Genomic DNA, 19,685 nt, shown 5'->3' with positions numbered 1-19,685 from the left:
GCCTGGCACACAGTAGGCATTTAATAAGTATTACTGGATAGATGACTGAATGAATGGTTCCTAACAAACTATTCTGTAAGCCTAGAAAAATGCCTCAAGCTATCTTGTTTTAAATGAAACATTAGGAGTCAAGTTGTTAAATGTGTTCTATAATGACCATGTCACTGATGTTTTGTACAGTCAAACGACACATCCCGTGGTACAGGAGTGATCCAAACCAAGCAGACATGGCTGAACGTGGCAAGAGTCGTGAATAACACTGTGCTTTCCAAGTGAGTGTTTCCAGGGTAAGCAGAAGCTGGACTATGTCAAACTCTATACCAACATTTTAACAGGGTCCATTCAACTAACACAGCTCAAAGGTGCATTTATGAGTTTATGTGGTTAGCCAGTCAGCTGCCAGTTTTCCGCTTTGGAGAATCTTACCAGTTCTGCAGCTGATCCAGGCAAGCATTGGGCGGCCCCCCAATACAGGCGCTCTGCTGTCTCCGCTTCCACTCCACTAGTTCATCATTAATCAGGGCATTCTGGGTAAGTTCAGTGACATTCAACAACTCGATTATTTTGTGAACTACTTCCTAAAGGCAGTGGAAGAAACAAAGTAAAATAAATTCATTTTTAATCACTGAATTTTAAAACATTTTTTAAAAGAAAAGCAAGTATCATTTCATTCTCAACTGGGGCTCTAAGCCAGGTGGTTATAAAAATAATTTTTCTTCTCTTCTAAATTTTGATTCCATTATTTACAGTCTATAACAAAAGCGGCATGCTACTCTGGAAAGTAAATAACTACCTTTCTTTTATTGTCAAGCATTAAATACATCTTCTTGAGTAACAGCTGTTCTTGTTTCTGATCACTCTTTGCCACACCATTGGTCTCGTGTTCTATAAATTGAGAGACAGCCAGTAAATATATTTATATAAAGAAGACAAAACCAACAAAAGCCAAGATTCATATATATATAGGATAAAGATGACACAAATGCTGCCCAGTGACAGGTCAAAGTTTGGCTTTCTTCAGTCTTTATTAAACATAAAAAAAGTCCTAAGTATAACAACTAGGCAAACTGAAACAAAATACTTGTTTTCAGTGACCCATGTAAATCGGACATAGTAGTATCTGCCACTGAAGACACCGTCAGGTAATTACCTAAATAAATGTAAATAACAGAATTCAAAACTTCAGGTAAAAAATGTAGGTCCGGGCGCGGTGGCTCAAGGGGCCGGGCGCGGTGGCTCAAGCCTGTAATCCCAGCACTTTGGGAGGCCGAGACGGGCGGATCACGAGGTCAGGAGATCGAGACCATCCTGGCTAACACGGTGAAACCCCATCTCTACTAAAAATACAAAAACTAGCCGGGCGAGGTGGCGGGCGCCTGTAGTCCCGGCTACTCGGGAGGCTGAGGCAGGAGAATGGCGTAAACCCGGGAGGCGGAGCTTGCAGTGAGCTGAGATCTGGCCACTGCACTCCAGTCTGGGCGACAGAGCAAGACTCCGTCTCAAAAAAAAAAAAAAAAAAAAAAAATGTATACAAAGCGTTATCTGTAGCTTTCAAAGAGCAGTAAATGATTAGGAAGTGGTAGCTGAAGTTGCTACCTCTCATACTTTTTACCTAAATCATACTGATAATCTCTGCCTGTGAACCATGCTATACCCCAGATGATGAATACAGCAACGGCAGTGCCTTACATGTTCCACACAATGCACATTCTTGAGTTCTTTTCTGTTGCTACTCTCATTAAAAACATCAACAGTAACAAAATAGAGTAAAACTGCTTTAAAACATGAGAAAAATACTGAGCTCATCTGCAGTGTACACATGTGGACCTGCCATGTTTGAAGAAACTTGAGATATTAGGGCAGGGGAACTCCACATATCTATCACTCTGTGTCAGTCAGTGGGCTAGGCGCAATAAATAAGGTGAGTAACACATAACCAGTGGTTATCAAGTAGGGGTCACTGACCCCTAGGGGACTTTTGGCAATCTCTGGAGACAGTTTTGATTGTCACTAGTGAGGGCTCCTGGGTAGTGCTACTGGCACCTGGTGGGTATAAGTCAGGGATGCTGCTAAACATTCTACAATGCCAGGACAGCCCCCACAACAAATTATCTAGCCCAGAATGTCAACGGTATTGGATGTTAAGAAACCCTGGCCTGGGTTATCAAGGAAGAATTCAGAGTCATAAAATACTCGGCAAATAGAAAGTAGTAATCATCTTCGTTACGTAGTGTGAACAGAAAAAAATCACAGCCAATGGGCACCACTTCAGTTGTGAACCCTTACCTCTGTTCTGCAAGGTTTTGCATTTGAAGTCATATTCATCTTGTAAATCTTCCAGGCTCTTGATTTCATGCTCTATACACTACAAATAAAGATGTAAACATGTTTTCTACTGATCAGCAACTTCCAAATACTTTAGGCAACAGAGTATTGCTTCTATGAAACCCAGAGAAACGTGAAAACAATTCCAGCTCCCTCAAAAAGAGATCTGATTTGGAGAGTTCTAAACATACACATGAAATAATTTCTATTTCATTAATAAGTATGTAATAACACTTTTAAAAAAGCAAACATACAATAATTCTCAAACTGATTTGTATGTCCTTAACCTGGTTCCAGCACCTAAATTTTGATTCTTCCTCATCATTTTGAGACTACCTCTGAGATATGATTTAAAAACTCCATTGTGAAGCCCACAGCAGTGGGGGAAAAAGCTCATAGAAAATTTCCTCATTCCTTCCAAATAAGTAAAGTGACCATACATCTCTGCTTTACTGGGATAGACCTGGTTTCATACTTGCTATAATTACAAACAGTGCCCTCTTGGCAGCTCAAATGCATCTCCACCTGGACAATAAATTGTATGTGCATTCTACAAATGAGCCTCATTTGTTTGGGATTTGGTCACATTTCCACATATTCTTCTCTGGGTTTCCATGGCTATTTCTGGACTGGGCTCACTCGGTTTCTACTTTAATGAAATGCTTCCCTAGGAGACCACAGGATAAAGTTGCTCCAAAGAATGTAGAGTTTTGAAAGATGCTGTCTGAAGTATATAGTCAAGGCCATATGGGTGTTACCCAGAGATCCACAGAGGACCAAACCCCTAAGCTGGAAGGCCTTTTCCACAAACACAGGCTTGTGTGAAAAAGAACTCCTCAACCTCTCCCCGCACCAGCCCTAACAGTGGATAGGAGTAAATGCGGGCCATCGAGGGCGCCAGAGCAGCCCTCTTCTTCCATAAATTGACTTGGAAGTTTTATCCTAAAATCACTGTGGATGTCTTAATCAGAAATGTATCCAAATTTCTTTCAATAAAATGTATTTTTGCTCTTCTTCCAAGTCTTAGGATAGAACAGATGATTGGGAAAGATGGGCCATGTTTATCCTGGGGCACTGTGATTTGAGAGATGTGGACATAAAGGCCCATTTAGAGCAGCAACATCTCATTTACTGGGTACTGGGAAAAGTCAACATTTACTGCATGATCTTTCAGGGAAGAAAAAGATAAACTCAATGTTTAGCAGTTTTAAGAGGCCATTCAAAAAGTCTATCTGGTCATTGATTTTACCAATTTGTTTACTTATAGCTTGAGACTTCTGCAAAATTTTTCTTCCCAACTACTTAAAAGACTGAACTCAGTTACTAGGTTTATACCCCAAGCGATTGAAACCTTTTTTCCCCACAGAAAGTTTCAGAATGAATGTATGTGTTTACTCAATACTCACCATAACCTTGTCCTTCACATTTCTGACTTTACTGTCAAGCTCTTTCTGTTTGTCTAACATCACTGTGCTCTGAATATTCCCCGACTGGGCCTGTAATGGGAAGGGCGTGATTACAGCCATCATTTTCTTCAGGGTGTGTACTTGCTGGTTACACTCCAAAGTCAAGTCCCCACCTGCCTTCCAGACCTTCTGACATGTACTACATGCTTCCCGTTTATGTGTCAGTATGAAATTTTTCCCAAGGCCCTGGAAAATGCTGGCAAACTGTTAACAAGGCTACAAAAAAACTAGGTTCAATTCATGTCTAAAATAAACAGTATTTCTGGGAGTTTCCATTAATTCATACAGTCACATGGTACCACACTGGAATTTAGTTCAAGGTTTCTCAAATACTGTACACAAGATTATTCTTATTAACCCTGTCCTTATTTATCGTAAAGTTTTCTGATTCAAAGTGTGGTCCTCAGACCAGCAGCATCTCACCACCTAGGATGGAAAATCTAGGTGTTGGAAAATCTCAAGGGCTAGTATAATTATGGAATCAGAAAAGCCTATTTTAAGACAATCCTGGGTGATCCAGAGGTATACTGAAATATGAAAGCATTCCATTAAGGCCATCAATGAAAATCTGCTACTGTAAAGTCAATAATGAATATAAACCCAGACTTGCCCAGGAGTATTCAGTCCTACTTTTGATAATCAGAACACTCAGAAGTGACAGGGTCTACTTGCTTCATACACCAGATGTACCCTGCACATACTTACTAGGTACTAAGTAAATGTTAGGCAATGTTCTAGGCTCAGGTGTTAGAGTGGTAACTAGTGGTCCCTGTTCTCCTAGAGATTAAATTCTAGAAAGATGTTATTTTCCTTAGAGTTAAATCTCCCACACAGCAAAAACTGCGTTTGTCAACCTTTCTTACACAGTGCCCTATACAGCACAGATTCTATGGGGGTGTTTTTACATATTCGACTGTATCAATCTTTTCTTCTTTATGCCTGGAATTTTCCTTATACTAGAAAGCCTTTCCCTATTGACATTACAGCATTCATTCATTTTTTTTTCCCTAGCACTCGCAAGGTTTCCTTCTTTTACTTTTTAACTTTTAGATCGCTGATACATTTGTCTGTTCTCATGATCAGTGTGAAGTATGGGCCCACTTTTTGCTTTCACTTTTTTTCCAATTAGCTTTCCATTTGTCTTAACAACATTGACTGAAAAGTCCATTATTTTCCCCAGTGCTCTGAGCTGCCAGCTGTATCACATAAATTTCCATATGCACATGGGTTTCCTTCTAGATTTTTCTCTTCTTTCCCATTGGCCTGTTTATTCATAAGTCTGAACCCTTGAAGGATATTGGACTATAGAGGATTTATAGTCTATCTAGTAGGGCCAGTCCCATTTCATTGCTCTACTTGTTCAGAAGTTGCCTTGCTATTCTTGCATGTTTATTTTTTATAAATTTCAGAACCAATTTGTATAGCTCCAGAAAACAACTTGTTGGTATTTTTATTAGAATCACATTAAAATTACAAGCAAACTCAGGGAGAGCTAATATCTTTATGATGCTATTTTTAATTCTTATGCTTCTAGTGGTTTTCTCTTGTCTAATTGCATTGGCCAATACCACCAATACGATGCTAAATAGCAGTGGAAACACAGCATCCTTGCTGTTTCTGACTTACTGGAGTTTTCCTAGTTAAGTAAGTTACTGTCTCTAGAATGGAGAGATACATATTTTTGTATGTTAAAGAGGTATCCATTAATTCCTATCGTATTCAATGTTTTCATCAGAAATGAGCATTGAATTCTGTCAGGTCTTCTCAGCTTCTGTGGAAGGAAGTAAATGCTTTTTTCTCCTTGTAGCTATTAATTCAGTGAATTGCATTAATAGGTTGCCCAGTCATGGTCTACCCTTGTGACCTATAATAAATCATATTTGGTCATGTCTTTTCTTAATGTAGTATTTACTTCTGATCCCTAATATCTTATTGGGGACTTTTATATTGATACTCGTAAGTAAAATTGGTCCACAATTTTTTGTTTTATCTTTGTCAGGCATACATCATCAAAGTTATTCTCTCTTCAGAGGAAGTTTTCCTTCATGTTATATATTCTCCAATAGTAGAAGTTCAAAGCATGTGAATTGCATCAGCTCTAAAGTGCGTATTAGAAATACATGAACGTTATTGGTATCCTCTGTAAGTCCAAGGTGCCACGTATCACTAAGTAACAAAAGGAGTTTCTCTGGGCGGTCGGGATGAGTTGTCACTTTAAGAAGTTCCATACAGCTTTCTGCCTGTGCAGGGAAATCTCTGCTGTTGTCTAATTCTGATATGGTTTGGATCCGTGTCCCCGCCCAAATCTCATGAATTGTAATCCCCAGTGTTGGAGGTGGGGCCTGGTGGGGACTGGATCATGGGGACGGTTTCTCATGAATAGTTTAGCACCATCCTCTTGATACTATCCTCGTGATCATGAGTTTTCATGAGATCTGGTTAAGTGTAGAGCACCTCTCCCCGGCTTCCTCCTGCTCTGGCCATGTGATGCGTGTGCTTCCCCTTCACCTTCTGCTATGACTGTAAGTTTCCTGAGGCCTCCCCAGAAACTGAGCAGATGCCAGCACCATGCTTCCTGTACAGCCTGCAGAACTGTAAGTCAATTAAATCTCTTCTCTTATAAATTACCCAGTCTCAGGTATTTCTTTATAGCCATGCAAGAGCAGACTAATACAACTTCTAAGCCAGCAGGACGTGGGCACCGTGTCCTGTGGGCTTTGTAACAGCTGGGATACTACACCTAGGGAGAGGGACTAGGCCACTGGAGAATTCTGACTTCCCAGGCCTCCTCCCAAATGATCAAGGCTCGGTTTAGAGAACAGGGATATAAACAACGACTATAAGAGAGCCGCTATATTCCCAGCTTCTACATCTCCTTTCTACTGACTTGCTGGGAGATGCTTGGTGGAAAAACCTGGTGACTGTGGCAGGGCCTAAGAAACTTCCTGCTTCCAACTTGGGCAGTAGTCCCTCCAAGTCACTCAAACCCTTGGTATTCTCTTACTCCTTCCTCTCATCCCTCCCTGCTTCCCTCCACCCTGCTCCCATCTTCTGCTAAGCAGATGCTTGGCTGCTCCTGTACACTTTAGTACTGAAACCACTTTCATAGTGAGTCCTTAACTTTTTAACTTTCTAAGAAACCAGGAGTACTGAAACCACAGGAATGTCAAACATTGAAGTTGGAAGGGACTTCAGCTGTCATTGACTCTTACTTTCTCATTTCACTACTGTACCTCTAGAGACCTTATCTGGATGGGAACTTGGTTACTCACAGGCCTGAGATCAAACAAAGTCTTCTGCTCAGGAAGGGGGTCCTTTTCAATGGAATGAGCAGTAGTCCAAGTAAGGGAATAGGCACTTCATGGGTGTGAGAAGTTCCAGCCAGAAAGCCCTCACATCCCATCCCACAGATTAGAAAACTGAAGAGCGACTTCTCCAGTGAGCTAGTTTTAGAGTTGGACAATACTGGGTTTAAATTCCAAACCTACTTCTCATTAACTCTGTGGCCCTGAGCAAAGTACCTGACCTCTAAACCTTAGTTTTCTCATCTTTAAAATGGGGATAAGAACACCTACCTTCAGTGACAGTTTTGAAAGTATTTACTCAAACGAAATAATGTTTATAAAGTGCTTAGCACAGGGCCTGCAACATGATAAGCACTCAGCATACGGTAACCATTAGTCCTTAAGAACACAAAGATGGAACAGCAAAGGGAAGCTTAGAATCCACCTCATGTCTTTCCCTCCCACCTGAAAGATATTCTCCCTATCCCTTCAAACCCTATGGACCTAAATTTTTGTCCAGACACGCAATTAGTTTATTCACCACAAATAAATCAAGAAAGAAAAAAACTTAGTGTGCTGTAAGACAGCACACGAAACATTTATAGTCTACTAGAGTGTGGATAGCACAATATTCTCTTAAATCTATTTTCTAAAAGCTCTTACACTAAAACAAAAATAATGGGAACAATAATTTCCCATCTCAGCATGTCTACAGACTGGGACAAATGCTCAGGCAGTGCGTGGAGAATGGCATCTTCCACCACACTTAAACTGTCTCCCTCTCCACTGTCGCACAGTTCACTTTGGTAGTTATTTGTTGGTGAAATGCACACGGGACGCATACTGTGTCCCCTGGCATCCATATAGGAATGGGCTCCTCCAGAACAATCCATAACATTGGATTGTTGGCTTGTTGTCACCACCCCACTGCTCAAGAAAGGAATACTAAATGCCATAGCAACTTCAAAACTCTGCTGAACCCTGACAGCTAGGAAGGTTTGTATTAGGATTAATAAAACAATGATCAAAAATCTTGATACTAGTACAACTCTGACTCATTGACTGTTTGATGTCTTGAATATTTAATAGGTATCTTGATCTTGCTCAAAACAAAGCCCTTGATTTTCCCATCAGCCTCTTCTCTCCACAAACCTACTGTGTCCTACAAAACTCCTGCCCCTGCCTGCTCCTTGCCTTCCCAGCTCTGTGAACAGCATTATCAGTTTTCAAAGGGTTCTAGTAGCTGCTGTAGAGCCATCCTTGACTTTCTGCTCACTCCTGCATCTAATCCTTCAATATAAGGATCCTTCTATACTGGCACCACATCCAAAGCATAACCTGAATCTGTCCACCTCTTCCTACCTCCACTGATTCTACTGAGTGCAAACTTCCACTGCCTCTCCCTTGGACAGCTGCAAGAACTCACTATTTGTCTGCTTCCATTCCTGCGCCAGCAACTCAGAGGCCTTTCTTGACTCTGGTCTAAAGGAACAACCCTACTCCCAGCCACACCATGAACTCAGCATGTTATCTTCTCAGCACTTTATGCTACCCGAAAGTATCTTGTTTATATGTTGTCTCTCTCCTCGTTAGAACTTAATTCCATTAGATTAGGATCTTTCCTAAAGCCTGGTTCTATAAAATCTCTAAATCTAATTCTCCCACTTCTTGGGGCTATAAAATTAGAGACATTCACCATTGCTTTGACATGGGCCCCAATAGTATATTGATGAATGAATACATTTTTAATTTATTACAATTTTTGTGTTCAATGAGAAAAAAGTACCTGATTAAATCTCTGGGCATTTTCCAGAATTTTCCTTTCTTCCTTCAGACAGTTGTAAATGATCATAGACATCTGGATTGGGTCTTCCTGAAAATTATCCTAAATTTGAGGGGTTAGAACAAAAATAAATTAAAATGCAGAATGTTTACATTATTGTGTATTGTAAGTGGATATGAATTTGTTTACATTCTCTGAGAAAACCTCATCTCTCATCTATTAAATTCTATATAAGCTATGTTTGTTAAAATCAAAATATTTCTTTCACAAATTATGACAAAAATTGCTTTAACTTTCTAAGTGCAGGTACCTAAAGTACTTTTGGAGTAAACAAGTATTTTCACATATGGTTCATATAATATTTTTACTTTAATATCTTTCCATATTTCTTGAGGCCAATTATCTTCTGTTAGGATCCCAAGACAATGCAAATGATATAAAAACTATACATGGCATTCCTCAATGAATGCATCTGTTGGTCTAAGTTTTGAACCAGATCAAAGATATTAATTTAGGTTTTTCTGTTGCCATTGTCAAAGCTAGTTTGCAAAACACTGGCAATAATGGCTCTTTATACAGGTGCATTCATGCAAGGTCTGTATGAGAGCAAATTTCTGTAAAGTTAATTTGATTTCCCCACTCACTGGTATATAAAATTATAAATACATTCACAAAGGAAAAAAAAAAAAAACTTCCAATTACCTAAGTTGAAAAGTTCAGTTGTATTGTATGAAAGAAGAAAATGATAGCTTTCACCTCCATTAAAACAGAAAAGTTCTGTTATTACAGGACATAAATATGATAGCCAGGCCAAGGGCATGCTCGGAGTACATTTGAAGAACTCCTAAAACTCTGTAGCATGTTCTCTCATGTCTGGATCTTTCTTTGACCTTTTCTTCCAGGAGAGGCTAACTCCACCAGAAGCAAGGCAAGGTGGAGTCTAGTTCCTGAAGTCACCCCTTCCTCAAGTGAAAGTCAAACCTTTCTGGACTTATTCCTCATTTGCATAGCAAGGACCTGAACCTAACTACTAACGTTCCCTGGAGCTTTAATATACTACCATAGATCACTGCTCTTAAAATGCAGCCCCTTTTCTTTGGTTTAAATATTGACTGTTTTTAGTAAAACAAGATTATAGCATCACATTTTTCTCAGAATTACTGACACCTAAGAGTTGATACATTTAACCCTGAAAATTCCTTCTGTGTTTATAAAATGAATTGATATCTTATTTTACTTATGCTATATTTACTGATGCTATAAATAATATAAATGGAGTTGTTTAGTCTCTGTTACTTCTCTAAATACCATGAAGTGTGTGCTCAATTGTATTTGCTGAATGAAGAAAACTGCCTTCCATCAACATGAGAACATTTCAACTAAAATACAAAATCCAGGTCATACCTGAAGATTACGCTTGCTTTTCCTTATGTTATGCTGTAGCAAGAAGTTATTCTCCAAAGAAAAGCGACTATATTGATCATCCAGCTGTGAAAGGAGGTCATGAAAACGGATGGTGGCAAATGAAACATCATTGGCAGCGTGCTCCCTAGGAGATTTAACATTTACACATTTCATTCTAGAACTAAATGTCTACGTAAAACAGACAAAACAAATGTTGGTTTCCTTACTGAAATTATTAAAAACAATTTAAGTATTTTCTTAGGTTTATTTTCTTCTTCTGAAACTGATATTGCTTTTAGCAGTAGTTTATGTGGTATTTCTCTTATGTGCAATCAGCACGAACAATTCTAGAGCTCTAAGAGATTGTGCATGACACTATTCACAGTGACTATCTCTGGAGGGGGAAAAGTCAACAGGGGACCCCTCACTTTCTATGCCAAATACTTTCAGGACGTTTAAAATATTTCAACTAGCAAATAATACATTTTAAAGTAGAATACTTACCAGTTAAAAAAAATCCCCTCAATTTTACTACCTTCTTCATATTTCTAATCAATGTTTAACCATTAATTTGGCTTTATTTCTTTTAAGTTACTTCTTTCTATAGTCTGGATCCTAAGTTGGAAACTAATTGGTGTCAGCATTATCTAACTTGTCCAAAGCATTTAGGAGTATCTATCATAAATTAAATTTGACAAAACTACATAAAAGTGCTTAATGACTAATATACTTAACTTTGTTGAGACACATGTCATTTTTTTAAATCAATAAACTTATCTACAACAAATTATCCCAGTGGCCATTGATGGAATTCACCTTCCAGTAAACATGGCCCCAAGTCACTTAATCAACAAGTATTTTTAAGATGTAAACTTCTTCTTCTATCTAGTGAATTTTCCTTACCAGTCTTGCTTTTCTAACCACTGTGCCAGGTATTGTCTGATTTCCATGGGAAAACTGTCATCATAAAGCTGGTGAACCTGCTCCAGGAATTTTGAGTCAAGCTGCTGAAGTTCATACCACTGAGACATCCTATAAAGAAAAAGAATATACATTCTTTCCATGTATATGGAAACCATAGCTTCAAAGAAAGCCTTCTTGGCATCAGGTTGTACTCTTAAATATCTTGCTTAATCCAAAACATAGTTTGTCCCAGAAATATTTTATTTAAATGGCATTTATAGTCTAAAGCCTCTTTTTAATTGACTTTGGGGATCAACTTGTTTTCTCCTCCACAAAACACAACTTCAGGTCTTTGCTTGTTGTCCACATACCAGGGCAGCCTTCTCTGGCCTCCTTATTTAAACTGCAACCACCTCCCACCCTGGAAACATGCTCTTTCTCTTCCTTGGTTTATTTTTCTTCATAGTACTTACACGACCATCTGACCTACCACATTTTTTATTTTGATTACTGTCTGGTTTCCCCACCTGAAGGGATGGATGTTGGTGGAGGATTTTGTGCACTGGTGTATCCCCAGAACAATGTCAACCACATAGTAGGTATTCAATAAATATGCCTTTAAAATGAATTTGTGATTTTATCAAATAAACATATGAAAAACATTATTTTAATTAGACCTGCTTTAAGACAAATCACATGACTCTCCCAAAATGCTCTCCTACAAATCACAGTACATTTGTAATTTAACTCAAATATTTCTAAACTGCTATATTTATGATTCATATGGTAAAATTCAGTATTTTTGTTATACACATTTAGAAAGATATATTTTCCTCTTTGCCTACTACAAACAATAAATCTGGCATAAAGAAGTAATGATTTGTAAATATTAAAACAACACCATTAAATGTAATTTAAAAGGATAAAGTAACACTTATCTCTTTGGAAAACTGTTAAGTCCATTTTTATATAGTTATCCTAAAGATTAAAAATCACAACAAAAAATTGATATAAGGAAGTCCTAAAATCCATTAGGAAAACGGAAAGTCTTCCATGACCATGTAACTTAGGATTTATATCAGCACACAGCTGGCGATATGCAGAGTGGACACAAGTGAATCTTGCCCTGCCAGACCTCTGGGGAAGGGGTCTGGATTTTCAAGTAGGGCATGGAAGAGTATTTGTGCATACTTGTAGCCAAGTACATGCACGAAGGCATGAAGTCATGCCTAGTCCAAAAATGTCTCTCCAAAGGAGCATGAGGAAATGTCTGGACTATAAAGCTAGTTATCATCATATATACCAGTAGAAATGGACCCAAGCCCAGCCCCTTGGCACTCCTGCTGTAGCAATTTGATTTTTTTCAGTTCAATTTTATTTTACCTGAGCGGAAAAATCTGTGGCTCTCTCCCTTCCTGCTTGGTAACTAATAAGGATGTGCCTAAAGCAGATATGCTGGACTGTCAGCCAATGGGAGCTGCAACATCTCTTATTAGCCAAGTGAACCCAGGTAACTTACTCCCCTATCAACAAGGTGGCGCTGTGTGTGTGTGTGTGTGTGTGTGTGTGTGTGTGTGTGTGTGTGTGTAGTAGACAGGAACTTGCTCTGTCATCCAGGCTGGAGCGCAGTGGCAGGATTATAGTTCAGTGCAGCCTCCAACCCCTGGACTAGAGCAATCCTCCCACCTCAGCCTCCTAGTGAGCTCAGACTGCAAGTGATATGGTTTGGTTCTACGTCCCCATCCAAATCTCACCTCGAATTGTAATATAATTCCCACATATTAAGGGAGGGACCAGTGGAGGTAACTGAATCATGGGGGCAGTTTCCCCAATGCTGTTCTCGTGATAATGAGTGAGCCTCATGACATCTGATGGTTTTACAAGCGTCTGGCATTTCCCCTGCTTGCATCCACTCTCTCCTGCTGCCCTGTGAAGAGATGCCTTCTGCCATGCAGAACTGTGAGTCAATTAAACCTCTTTTCTTTATAAATTACCTAGTCTCAGGCAGTTCTTTATAGCAGCATGAGAACAGACTAATACAATAAACATGAGCCAAGATGCCTGGCTAATTTTTAAATTTTCTGCAGAGACAGCCTCTTGTTATGTTTCTGAGGCTGGTCTCAAACACCTGACCTCAGGCAATTCTTCCACCTCAGCCTCCCAAAGTGCTGGGATTACAGGCGTGAGCTTCCACACCCTGCCACAGTTGGTTGTTAAGGCTGGATGAGCTAGTACATATGTAGCACCTGGCACAGAAGAGGTGAATTAATAAACTCATGTTTGGGCGGGCAAGGTGGCTCACGCCTGTAATCCTAGCACTTTGGAGGCCAAGGTGGGCGGATTGCCTGAGCTCAGGAGTTCAAGACCAGCCTGGGCACCATGGTGAAAACTTGTCTCTAGTAAAATACAAAAAAAATTAGCCGGGCATGGCTAATTTTTTAGCCTAAAAAATTAGGCGTGCACCTGTAGTCCCAGCTACTCAGGAGGCTGAGGCAGGGGAACTGCTTGAACCCAGGAGGCGAAGGGTGCAGTGAGCCGAGATCGCGCCACTGTACTTCAGCCTGGGCGACAGAGCGAGACTCCGTCTCTAAAAAAATAAATAAATAAATAAATAAATAAGCTCATGTTCACAAATTTGGAGTCAGTCTCATCCTCTCACAGAACCTGTTACCAAGTCACAAAACCTGTTACCAACTCAGAGAGTGGCATGGCCATCTCCCAATCACCTAGCTCAAATCCCAGATTTAGGGTTGATTCTCTCCGCTCCACCCCAAGACCTGCTGCCTTCCTGTCTCCAACATTCTACCTTCCCAATCCAGCCTCTGCTGCACACAGATTGGACCACATCAATCTCCTGTGCAAAAATCCTATGATTTGTCCATTCCTAGGCGGATTTCCAACCCACCCCATCTTCATCTATCAACAAAGCAACCCAGTCACCAAATCATTTACTGTTTTTCAACGGTGCCCAACACTTCTGCTTTGCTCCAGCTACTCGCCCTTGGAACAGCCTCTCCACGAATTTTTGCATCTCTAAATCCCACAGCATTCAAAGCTATGTACAAAAGTCCCTTCTTTCATAAAGTTGTCTGAGACTTACTCACAATTAAGCTTTCTTTGACTCGTGTCTCACTGAATTCTGTACCTCTATTAGAGCATCAGTTCCAGTTTTCCTTGTAAAGCTCTGTGATGCTTCCAGAGCCCCCGCAGGGGAAGGTGGGTGAGGTGTGGTGGGGGTGGAGTAGTGGGGTTATTTTCCTTTTTAACATCTTATGGACCTTGGACAGTGCGCTGCCTATACTATGTGCTCAAAACAGTTTGTTGAATTCAAATTGTGTATATTTCAGATGGAATTAGAAACTAAAAAGCAAACCATATTATGATCTCACAAGTTTGAGTCCAGCATCCTCATTTAGCAATGGTTGCACAATGGACTGTGCTGGAGGCTCAAGTCCTATTTCCGTTCTATGAAAACAACTCCCTATCTATACAAACAACATTCAAAGCACAATCAACGACACCTCTGCATACCTACCCCAGAACTTTTCAGAAATTTTTTTTTAAGAGTAATTATAAGGCCGGGCGCGGTGGCTCAAGCCTGTAATCCCAGCACTTTGGGAGGCCGAGACGGGCGGATCACGAGGTCAGGAGATCGAGACCATCCTGGCTAATACGGTGAAACCCTGTCTCTACTTAAAAATACAAAAAACTAGCCGGGCGACGAGGCGGGCGCCTGTAGTCCCAGCTACTCGGGAGGCTGAGGCAGGAGAATGGCATAAACCCGGGAGGCGCAGCTTGCAGTGAGCTGAGATCCGGCCACTGCACTCCAGCCTGGGTGGCAGAGCAAGACTCCGTCTCAAAAAAAAAAAAAAAAAAAAAAAAAAAAAAAAAAAAAAAAAAAAAGAGTAATTATATTATTTTGAGGGTAGGGGGTCTGCAAAAACTAAACATCACTTTTAAACTCTAGGAAGACATTAAGTCCTTCCATCTTTAAACATAGAAACATAATTAAGATTCCGAAGCCATGTACTCATTCACGTGATCCCATGAACATTTACTGACCTGCCACCTTGTGCCCCAACAAGGGCCTGGGGATTCAATCAAAGGAGCAGCTACACACAGCACGTTAGGTGCCAAGACTGTCGAGGTTGCATGCAGAGTGCGAATGTTAACCTAGACAGCTCTCGAGGATGGCATACAGCAAATTAAACTTTCTGCGAAAAGAAGAAAACGTGACTGATGGTAAGAGGGGTGGAAACGGGAGAAAGTGAGGGTAAATGGGAAGGTGCAGTGCCTTCTAGAGGAAAATTCTATTTCACAAGTCCTCTTTACTGCCAGAGCACGACTGGCAAGGGCAATCGTGCTGAGCAGTGCCATCTCCGAGAACAAGGGGCACTCCTCGCACTTGGGATACTCGGGACACGTTCTCTGGGTCACGGATTCGCAGGTCAGCACAGACGACCCGCCCTCGCCCGGCGTCCAACTGCACGGCCCGAGGACTCTGTCCCGGCGCGTCCCACCCCCGGCACCCGGAACCTCACAGCCACTCACTCTGCGCGCAGGATCCGGAAGGGCTAGGCGGGGGGGGGGGCGGCGGTGCAGCCTCTCCCGGGCGTGCCGGGCCGCCTCTGCTCGGTTTGGGGTCTGCCAGGCCCGGTCCCCCGGTGCAGCCGAGCCCCTCCGCAGACTCTGCGCTGGAAAGCGAAACTACCGGGAAGAAGAAAAGGCAGCGCCGGCGCCCGGCCCCCTTCCGCCCCCACCAATCACCGGGCGACTCCGCGCTCAGCCAATTAGACGCGGCTGTTCCGCGGGCGCCACCGCCTCCCTCTGCGGGCCGCTGCTCCCTCGCGCTCTGGGTGTTTCCTCCGGCTTGGGGCAGGGCCGCTGGGTGGGTGACCTGCAGCCGGGTTCCGTGTTGCCACGCTAGGTACTGGAGTTCTGTTTACATATCTTAGAGAACGACCAAAAGGACGTGCTATGTTTGCAGAAGCCCAAACTTGGAGGTCTCTGTATTAGCTTCATCATTGAGAATCCAGGCAGAGGACAGATTTGGCAACGTCGTCATTCTAGAAGCTCCTTTTAGCAACTGACCTCCATATTGCTAAACCCAGGGGACGCTTTTCCGTTGTCCTCACTTTACTTGACAGCTCGGAAGCATTGGGCACAGTTGACGTCTTTGTTCTTGAAACACGTTTCTTCCTTGGTCATGATTATAACACATCCTCCTTGCTTCTTCCTGCCTCTTTGGCATTCTTTCTACATTGTCTCCACCTCCACTGTCAAACCATTATATGTTAAGGTTGTCAGGGTCCAGACGTTCCTCAGCTTCTTTACCTGGGCTTCTCCTAAAGGCTGTGCTGTGATGACCTCACCCACAACTTCAATTTCTTTCTAGATGGAGGGGTCCTAAATGCTTATCCTGTCCACATCTCTCCTCTGAGCTTCACACCTACAACCCCCACTTGCTTCTCCACTTGTATGTGCAGTGACCTCTACAAACTATGTTCAGAACCAAACTCATCTTTCTCCTCAAACTTGCCCTTTTTCTAGAAATGGCACATGTCAGATACCTAGGATTCACCTTTGACATTGCCTTCTCCCTCACCTCTCAACACCTGATCCTCAAACCTTATTATTCTTCCTCCTAAATATTTCTCAAGTCTCATTTACTCTGGTCCATCTCTTCTTTCTGCTGCCTCCCTTTTCTCTCTTTCCCATTACTGCAGTAGATTCCCGAATGGCTGCCTCTCTTCAGCCCTTAGCTCCCTTTTAATCCATTCTCCATACAAGAGTTTGAGTGTTTTTTGTTTTGTTTTGTTTTGTTTTTTTAACTGAAAAGCAGATCATGTCATTTGCCAACCTGAAAATCCTTCCATGGCTTTTCTTTGCTTTTATAAAATTGAGTTTCTTAATACATACTATAAAACCCTGGTTTCTCTATCTCTTTCTCCAACCCCATAATATGCCAGTCTGCTTTGCTTACTTCAGCATTTAGTACTGCAAATAACCCAAACTCCCCAAACTCATGGACTTCTCACCAGCGACTATTTGGAAAACCCCTTGAGCTAACATCTGCTTCACCCAACTCTTTGCTGGCTAACTCATCTTTTAGATCTTAGTTTAAAATCTCAGCTCAAATGTCACTTCTCCAGGTAGGCACTAATGAAGCCAGACAAACTAAATCTTCTTAGACTACATGCTCATAAAATCAATTGGTTCCTTCAAGTAGACGGGATTTGAGTCAAACCTTGAATAATTAGGCACTTTGGGGTAGGAGAAGGATCTGAATAATTTCCTATGGATATGCCTATATGTGCGTGTGTGTGAGGTTTTTTTTTTATTCTTTGCACATCTACTTGTTCTTCTTGTCACAGATGCACCCTCACAAAGCAAGTTAGCAGTGAAAACAGCCTTCTCTGCAAAGAGATGCCAGGGCACCAAAAAGGTCCCTTCTGCTCTTACCCAAGGACCAAGACAATGTTTTACTGTTCTCTGAAAAAAGCTGTAATAATCCGTTTTTAACACTGCTAATAAAGACCTGAGACTGGGCAATTTACAAAATAAAGAGGTTTAATGGACTTACAGTTCCACATGGCTGGGGAGGCCCACAATCGACAGAAGGCAAGGAGGAACAAGTCACATCTTTCATGGATGGCGGCAGGCAGAGAGAGAGCTTGTGCAGGGAAGCTCCCTTTTTAAAAATGATCAGCTCCGTGAGACTCATTCACTATCACAAAAACAGTGCAGGAAAGTCTCGCCCCTATAATTTAATCACCTCCCACCAGTTTCCTCCCATGACAGGTGGGAATTGTGGGAGTTACCATTCAAGATGAGATTTGGGTGGGGACACAGCCAAACCATATCACAAGCTGACTCTAGGAATGGTAGATTACACGTTAAAAATATTTTTTTCTGGTACTATAAAACTTGCACAGATATTAGCTTCAATATTCATGAAGGAATTAAATAATCCTAATATCTGCAAATAGGATTATTTGGCACTCCAAATCCCAATTTGGATCATCAAGATCTATGGATGCTTCCTTCCTTACCCCCCTTTGTTTTAGCATCCATGACAATATCCTACCATAGGCCTTCATCACTTGAGAATTGGAATGCTATGCTAATCTCTAGGTATACTACCTTTTTCTAGTCTCTTTCTCCTTCACTATATTTGCCAAACTAAATTCCTTAAAATACTGCATTGATGTAGTCATTCCCTGCTCAAAAGCCTTAACAACTCTCCTTGCACGTATGGTCAACACAAATGTTGTCTGCTAGTCTGGATCCTCCACAAAATGTCTCTTTCCTTCTTTCCATCCTTTCCTGTCATTGTCCCATTTCCCAACTAACCTCGCCTAGCTCCAACACTCCCCCCATGCTTTTAATTTCCTGATTTCTGCCCCTTTGTACATACTGAATGGCAAGTCTTGCCCCTTACTCTCTTCACTTACCAAATTCTTATCCACCTGTTAAAGCCCAGCCCAAATACTATATTCTCTTTCTAGAACCACTTCAACCTATAGCAATTAATCTGGGGTCTCTGAATGACCTAATAATATATGTGTCTCTATTTATTTGGACAATAACTATACACTTCCTAATATTATGGTTTTTGAAGTGTCCAATCCTTATGTCTCCAAGATTCAGTGTTCCTGAAGGATAAACTATTTATATTTTCTTACTGTATAACATATTGACTGCTTCAAAAAGCAATCAAACCAAAGCCAAACAAAAACCTAGAAATCCATAATTTGACAGATACATATGTGTGATGGTTGCCTTGTAACAGTCAGCTTGGAAAGCTGTGTCTCTATATCAACAATGTCAAATTTGCAAAAGACACAAAACTAGAAAAAACAGCTAACACTATGTCTGTAGACTACATTATTTTCAAATCTCTTCTGTCCCTTCCTACCCCTTGCCATGGTTCACTAAGGGTAGAGTATACCTCTCTGTGTGCTGTAACTCTGACCTTGGCCATGTGACTTGTTCCAAAGGAATATGGACAGTTGTGATATATAGACCATCTGACCTGAAACTGCATGTTCTTTGTAATCAACTTGTTCTTATGTGCTCCTTCCCTCTGCTAAGAGACAGCATGCCTCAGGTACCCACGCTAAATCAAAATTATAAATTATCTAAATATTCCAACGGACTGCTGCTGGTCTGAAACCAACTGGATACTATATATGTATGTATGTATGTATTGATGACACAGTCTCGCTCTGTCGGCCAGGCTGGAGTGCATTGGTGCAATCTTGACTCACTGCAACCGCCGCCTCCTGAGTTCAAGTGATTCTCGTTCCTCAGCCTCCCAAGTAGCTGGGATTACAGGCCTGCGTCACCAAGCCCGGCTAATTTTTTGTATTTTTAGTAGAGTCAGGGTTTTGCCATGTTGGCCAGACTGGTCTTACACTCCTGGCATCGGGTGATCTGTCTGCCTCGACCTCCCAAAGTGCTGGGATTACAGGTGTGAAGCAATGTGTCTGGTCTCAACTGGATAATACTTTTTTTTTT

General features: G+C 41.3%; 1 protein-coding gene across 1 annotated transcript in view; it reads right to left on the bottom strand.

Annotated features, from left to right (window-relative positions):
- STAT1 (signal transducer and activator of transcription 1) overlaps positions 1-15,947 on the bottom strand; it is a 45,389-nt gene extending 29,442 nt beyond the window's left edge. Inside the window, exons 1-9 of the mRNA XM_010379761.2 lie at positions 15,717-15,947; positions 15,228-15,379; positions 11,166-11,294; positions 10,263-10,407; positions 8,862-8,960; positions 3,732-3,821; positions 2,287-2,365; positions 794-885; positions 427-578 (exon numbers count right to left, since the gene is read on the bottom strand). Coding sequence (XP_010378063.1) covers positions 427-578; positions 794-885; positions 2,287-2,365; positions 3,732-3,821; positions 8,862-8,960; positions 10,263-10,407; positions 11,166-11,293 — 785 coding nt within the window. The 5' untranslated portion in view covers position 11,294; positions 15,228-15,379; positions 15,717-15,947. The remainder of the gene's footprint in view (positions 1-426; positions 579-793; positions 886-2,286; positions 2,366-3,731; positions 3,822-8,861; positions 8,961-10,262; positions 10,408-11,165; positions 11,295-15,227; positions 15,380-15,716) is intronic.
- Between the last annotated feature and the right edge of the window lie 3,738 nt (positions 15,948-19,685).

This window comes from Rhinopithecus roxellana, chromosome 14 (genome assembly GCF_007565055.1).
Source record: "Rhinopithecus roxellana isolate Shanxi Qingling chromosome 14, ASM756505v1, whole genome shotgun sequence".
Taxonomy (NCBI): domain Eukaryota; kingdom Metazoa; phylum Chordata; class Mammalia; order Primates; family Cercopithecidae; genus Rhinopithecus; species Rhinopithecus roxellana.
Note: the sequence above shows the minus strand (reverse complement) of the source record. Positions and strands in the feature narration are given on the sequence as shown.